General features: G+C 52.1%; 1 protein-coding gene across 1 annotated transcript; it reads left to right on the top strand.

The window, feature by feature from the left end:
* Positions 1 to 1,848: 1,848 nt before the first annotated feature.
* On the top strand, positions 1,849 to 3,579 carry LOC125952218 (3,4-dihydroxyphenylacetaldehyde synthase). The gene is made up of 3 exons (XM_049681559.1): positions 1,849 to 1,937; positions 2,022 to 2,256; positions 2,323 to 3,579. The coding sequence occupies exons 1-3, from the start codon at positions 1,849 to 1,851 to the stop codon at positions 3,577 to 3,579; spliced, it is 1,581 nt and encodes a 526-aa protein (XP_049537516.1).
* The last annotated feature ends 2,692 nt before the right edge of the window (positions 3,580 to 6,271 follow it).

Here is a 6,271-nt window from a genome sequence, read left to right as displayed (position 1 = left end):
AGGTAGAATGATGATTCAATTCGAGTAGCCTATTGCATCATGGAGTCCGTGCGTCGCGACGAGTTTTAATGTTGGCATAATTAACTCCCATTTCTCCCGAGCGTGGACCACCTCGACCAAATTAATGGCTCGCGCTCTCCCTCGAAACCTTTTCTCTTCCAACGAGGGGCAAACCCCCATTTCCGGTAGCATGAGCGATCGATCGAATTAGATCGCGTCGATAGCACGCTTGATTAGATAAGAGTCCTAGCGCGTCCCATCTTCAGTAGGTCATCTTCTACGCCATCTAACGACGACGTGACGGGAACCCCGTCTTCTGTCTTTGCAAATGACCTGCACTTCAGTGTTTGAGTCCGAAAGCCGCTGGACCGGTGGACCGTTTAACCTCTCAACACCTTCGAAACATAATGTATGCACGGCGCATGATGACGCAGCACATCTTTAGCACACCGGGCACACCATCTGCACGGCCGACGACTTTCGATTTTATGTCAGGTACTTTCCGCCGATTTTCGGGCTCTTCAAACCGGACCCACAGTTAATTGCCGATCGTCGCCCGATCGACGTGAACGTCCGTACGGTCTTTGGTGTTTCGGTTTTGGGCACTATGGGCCTCATAGCTGCGAGGCGTCAAAAGCGAGTTATTCGGGGATTTTCCTGAAGTAACTCCGGACGGAACACACGATAAAACCTTAAGAGGACGAACTGATGGAAGAAAAATATGAAACAAGGCATCCGCATCGCTTGGAACCACTATGCAGCAACGCGAGCTTTCAGCGTCCCGCGCGCATTGTCCGTCGTCCATAATGAGGACGATGAGGATCAATCGATTAGCATACGCCGGCTGCTGGCAGGCATTGGACCCAGGTGCCGCTGATTGTGGTAGAAAGTTTTCCGGTAATTCTCGACACTCTCGAGAGGCCGGCGGACCATCGGATGGTTTTAATGAGCCCCGAATTTGTAAGGATTTTTTTTCGGATTCGTTGGGCTGGCTGGCAATTCATTGGCGCTGTATTTCATAACCAACAGCGATGAGAGGCGAAACGGACGAAGATGACAAAAGATTGACCTAACCCAACCTTGCGACCACGCCGGTCATTAAGATGCTCGAGGTGGACCGTGACAGACAACCCCGGCTCGTGCCACTCCAAAGAGAAAGAGAGAAAGGGAGAAAGAGGGAGAGATGAGGATCTCTTCAGAATGCAAGCGTGAAGCAGATCGCTCCTGCGCTGGTGGGGTCCCGGGCGACGGGATAAGAGAGAAACTCGCTTAAGGAGGAGGAGGAGGAGGAGAAGCGCGTGGAGCCCACTTTCTTGGGCCAACCGTGGACCTCTTCCGGTCCGTTGGTCGGTGTTGACTGGCGCGAGCATAAGTCTGCGCCACTTGTTGATATTTTCATTATTGCTGTTGTTTGCTGCTGCTGCCGCCGGTTGCTGTCGCGGTGAACGGGATGGGAAACGTTGGACAACACTTCCTCCATCGGCGGACCGGCGGACCTGACGCAGCGTTGTTTACTGAAGGAAGGGGTTTTGGCATAAATAAAGCCCACCACGTCCAGAGGATCCTCAGTCGCCGATACCGTACGATCCTGTGCAGACATTCCCGTGCAAGCAGCAGCAGCAGTAATTTGAAGCAGTAGTGAATCAGTGGCAGCAACAGCAGCAGCAGCAGCAGCAGCAGTATAGTGCCTAGTGTGGTGTGTGTGCTCGTTCATCAACCTGGGACCTGTGACCCAACGAGTCAAGTTCTATCGTGGTGTACATGAGTTGAAGCAAAGTAGGAAGCTTTCCGAAGTGTGCCTAGTGCCTAGTGTTGAACGTACCGAGAGAGAGAGAGTGAAAGATCAAAATGGCAAACATGGACATAAACGAGTTTCGCGAGTTTGGCCGTGCGGCCATTGACTTTGTGGCGGACTATCTGGAGAACATACGAGACAGGTGCGCGACGATGACGAAGTGCTCTTCCGGGATAGAGTGTCGTTAATGGTGTTTCCATTTTCCCCGCTTTATCTCGTCCTCTAGGGATGTGCTTCCGTCGGTGGAGCCCGGTTATCTGCACGATTTGCTCCCGGGGCAGCTACAGGATGCACCGGAAGATTGGAAAACCATCATGGAGGATTTTAAGCAGTGCATACTGCCGGGGCTAACCCATTGGCAGTCACCTCACTTCCACGCGTTCTATCCCTCCCAGACTTCGTACTCATCGATCGTTGGCGAGACACTGGCCGCCGGTCTAGGAGTGGTTGGATTCAGTTGGGTAAGTTGAAAGAGATCTCCGAAACCTACGGAAAACGTCTTCTAATCGTCATATTTCTATGCGCAGATCTGCAGTCCGGTCTGTACGGAGCTCGAGGTGATCATGATGAACTGGTTGGGGCAGCTGCTGAACCTTCCGAAAACGTTCCTCAACTGTGGCGAAGGAAACGGTGGAGGCATCATACAGGGTTCGGCCAGCGAATCGATACTGGTGGCCGTGCTGGCTGCTAGGGAGCAGGCGGTCCGTCGATTGAAAGGTGAACATCCGGAGCTAACGGAGGCGGAGATTCGGGGCCGTCTGGTGGCGTACACGAGCGATCAGAGTAACAGTGCGGTCGAGAAATCGGGCATCCTGGGTGCGATCAAGATGCGCCTGCTGCCCGCGGATGATACGGCGATACTTAGAGGTTCCACCTTCATCCAGGCGGTCGAAGAGGACCGTGCCGCTGGATTGTTCCCGGTGATCTGTGTGGCGACGCTCGGTACTACCGGTACCTGTGCGTACGATAACCTGGAAGAGATCGGTCCCTACTGTAACGAGCATAACATTTGGCTGCACATCGATGCGGCCTACGCTGGAGCTGCCCTGTGTCTGCCGGAGTACGCGGACCTCATGAAGGGTGCCGAGCTGGCCGATTCGCTCAACTTCAACCTGCACAAGTGGATGTTCGTCAACTTCGATTGCTGTGCGATGTGGTTTAAGGATGCGGGCTCGGTCACCAAGTCGTTCAGCGTCGATCGCATTTATCTGCAGCATCAGTTCCAGGGTCACAGCAAGGCACCGGACTATCGGCACTGGCAGATTCAGCTCGGTCGGCGGTTCCGCTCGCTCAAGGTGTGGATCACACTGCGCACGATGGGTGCGGAGAAGATCCGCAATCTGATCCGGTTCCACATTCAGCTTGCCAACCGGTTCGAGGAGTACGTCCGAACGGACGATCGGTTCGAGGTGCTGTGCTCCACCCTGGCACTGGTGTGCTTCCGGCTGAAGGGTGACGATGCGCAGTCGAAGCAACTGCTCGAGAACATCACCAAGCGAAAGAAGGTGTTCATGATACCGGCCACTTACCAGGGGAAGTTTATCATACGCTTCATGATCTGCGGCATCGATCCGCAGATGCACGATATCGAGTATGCTTGGGATGAGGTCCGTTCGCAGGCCGATCTGCTGCTCGGCGTGGACCAGAATCGCAACGAGGTAACGGCTAAGGTCAGCTCTCCAGCGCCCATCGAGCCACCCGTATTCGAGAAAGCGACGGAGATTGGTAAGATCACGGAGAGCTTAGCGGGAGCGATGCTGCTATCCGACGAGAAGGCTCAATAGGCTATACGAACGGATTATTAGGTTAATGTGAGCATTTTAGGACGTAACGTAGATATTAAGCGAACTCTATTTCGTATTCCGAGCATTTTTACTAGAAAAATAAAACATTTTGTATTGTTCGATACATTTTTCAGTGATGTCCTTAGACAGGGGACATCTTTTCTGGAACGAAATCATTTCCCCAAATCACTAGAGCCCATGTTTTTCTCCTTCTCTTCTGTCATGTGACCAAGTTTTGGGTGGAAAGAAGGGGGCCGGGATTCATTATTTGTCACGTTTCGGTGACAACGCAAGAAATCCAAGAACGACTGCGTTGCGCTCGATTTGCTTCCTCTCTGGGCATCGCCTGCTTCAATCGCATTTCTCTACTAAACCGTACCAGAAACAAATGATAAATAATAAAACCATCCTACGGCTTCCGGTGATGGGCAACGAAACAAAACTTTGTCCGACCATCGCAAAGTACACTTTTGCTACCTCAGCAGCAACAAGAAGGATAAGAAGAGATGCGAGGGCACGAGTAAAAGACACTTGGTTCGAACTTGGATACCGGGTAGGAGCACCGGTGCCAAATGGACTGTCATTTGTTTTAACCTCCCTCCACAGCCGAACATCTTCTGCCAGGTAGAGAGAAAAAACGGGAGAAGAAAGTCCAACTTCAATCCAGCCCCCCGGAAAACCTCTGACAGCAGCTCGAGCAACTGTTTCTTGGGATTCCGGGGCTTGAGCGCACAATCCGGCACCTTCATCCGGTGCAAATAAACTTGAAAATCGTCCGGACATTTATCAAAGCTCGAGGCCAAAAGAAGTTCAGAAGCCGAATACAGAAGTCACCACCACCAGGTGTGTAGAAGGATGTCCTGGAGTTAAATGATTGGAGAGAGGACGGCTGGCATAAATAAAATTCTGCAGCAAGCGAGGACTCGCAACGAAAGTGGTCCCGCGGCTTTACGTCCTTCGCCCGGTGGCCGGGGGGAACTGGTTTCAAAGCCTCACCGGAACCGGAAAACCCCCTCGCAACGGAAAAAGGGCACCGAGCGTTGGTTGGGATTCTTGTCCCCGGGACTAAGCAAACGACATGAGTTATGCATCTCCCCGGTGTGCGCAAATAGTTATTTCGCCAGCTGCACAACGAGAAACGGCGAACCCCGAGGGGGGGCACTTCACTTTCTGCTCTCCGTCGGTTCCACCTTTACGTTGTGCGTTGGGCAAGAAAAATGGCAAGTACCTTTCGCGAGTGAGCCAGCGAGCGCGCTCGTGCCCACCTCCTGAATCCTCCTTGGTGAGGGAGGCAAGTTGAACTTTTCATAAGCGTAAAACGTGGGATGCCCCGTAGCACAAGGGTGAACCATTATGGGCGCCCTCGCTGTACCACCACCCGGGGAACCGACCCGACCCGACAGAACACCGTCTTAGCCCCTTGATACCGAGCATTCGCTTACGTGGGCTAAGGATATGGCAAACCAACCACAATGTCAACATGTTTCCATTTCCTGTGCAAATAGTTCGCTGCGGGTTCCACGGAAGGACACGGCGGAGAGGATTCCTCTACACCGACCACCGACACCAAGGCGTGGTGGAGTGGTGGTGAAGCCTTCGTTTGTTGTAAGTTGAGCAAGCTTACATGCTTCTTGCAGCTTTCAACAGTGGTTAGTGGATTCACTTTGTACCAACCCCGTTCGTACGTTCCCGTTGAACACTGAGCACCGTGAGCGTGAGGTGAGCATTAAATCCTTGTTTAGTGCATTAATGAAATTGCTGGAGATTCTGTCACGCAAACCGATGGAAAAGCGGCACAAGAACTGCACTTTTCTTTAAGGCCAACAGACTAAGTGATGAGTTTTAACTTACCACGCGTGTGTAAATGGATGAAAGTTGTATTAAGTTTTTTTTTGTTTAGAAAATAAATTGATTAAAACAAGTTCTTTTTTGATAACAGCAAGCAGGATGCTGAATGACAAACCATGCGCTTCGCTAGCCAAATTATAATAATAAATAGAAAATCCTTATGGCTTTTCCGCTTTGATTCTGACCTCATTTTGTAGTGCCGTGCACCATGTCACTACCACTACTTGGTCAGCTCGCCTTGCTACTACTGCTCGCTAATGCAACGCAGTGACGGTAAACACCATTTTCAGCCACCCTCCCACTTTGATGACCTGCAATGGCGGCAACCGTATTATCAATCAGCATCAGCAGCCATCAGCAATATATGCACACTCCACAGAACACCCCAGTGTCCAGATGATGGCGTGCGGCTAAAGGCCCCTATCAGCGCGTTCTCCCCCTCCCCACCGGCCCGAAAAGAGGCCCGTTGATAGATTTCGAACCAGAATTCGGGCCAGAATCCTTCCTCTCATCGCCGACACCGATAACCAGCAGAATCATCGGTAATCTCCATCATCATCATCATCATCATCACCACCATCGTCATCAGATGCATCGGGAGGGTGGCAAAATTGAGGCAAAAGGAAAACGTGAGGGACGCGCCATAATGGACATGGCATTATGGCGACACCTCTCGCGGCCCGTCTCGGCGACGCATCGGCATTCCCGTCTCGAGGGTGTGTTATCACGGGGAAGATTCGGCCGCTACTCTGCCGCGAACCCGCCGTGCATCGGATACGAAACGGAACACAAAGTGCTCCACCATGTTGGATGCCGTTGACACCACTCCGCGAGGCGGAAGTGG

Source organism: Anopheles darlingi, chromosome 2 (genome assembly GCF_943734745.1).
Source record: "Anopheles darlingi chromosome 2, idAnoDarlMG_H_01, whole genome shotgun sequence".
In the NCBI taxonomy this organism is placed as follows: domain Eukaryota; kingdom Metazoa; phylum Arthropoda; class Insecta; order Diptera; family Culicidae; genus Anopheles; species Anopheles darlingi.
This window is presented reverse-complemented; position numbering and strand designations above follow the sequence as displayed.

Excerpts from the sequence above, each read along its gene's own strand:
- LOC125952218 (XM_049681559.1), top strand. The coding sequence starts at position 1,849 with ATGGCAAACATGGACATAAACGAGTTTCGCGAGTTTGGCCGTGCGGCC. Across the intron at positions 1,938-2,021 it reads CTGGAGAACATACGAGACAG|GGATGTGCTTCCGTCGGTGG; the intron begins GTGCGCGACGAT and ends CTCGTCCTCTAG. Across the intron at positions 2,257-2,322 it reads GAGTGGTTGGATTCAGTTGG|ATCTGCAGTCCGGTCTGTAC; the intron begins GTAAGTTGAAAG and ends TTCTATGCGCAG.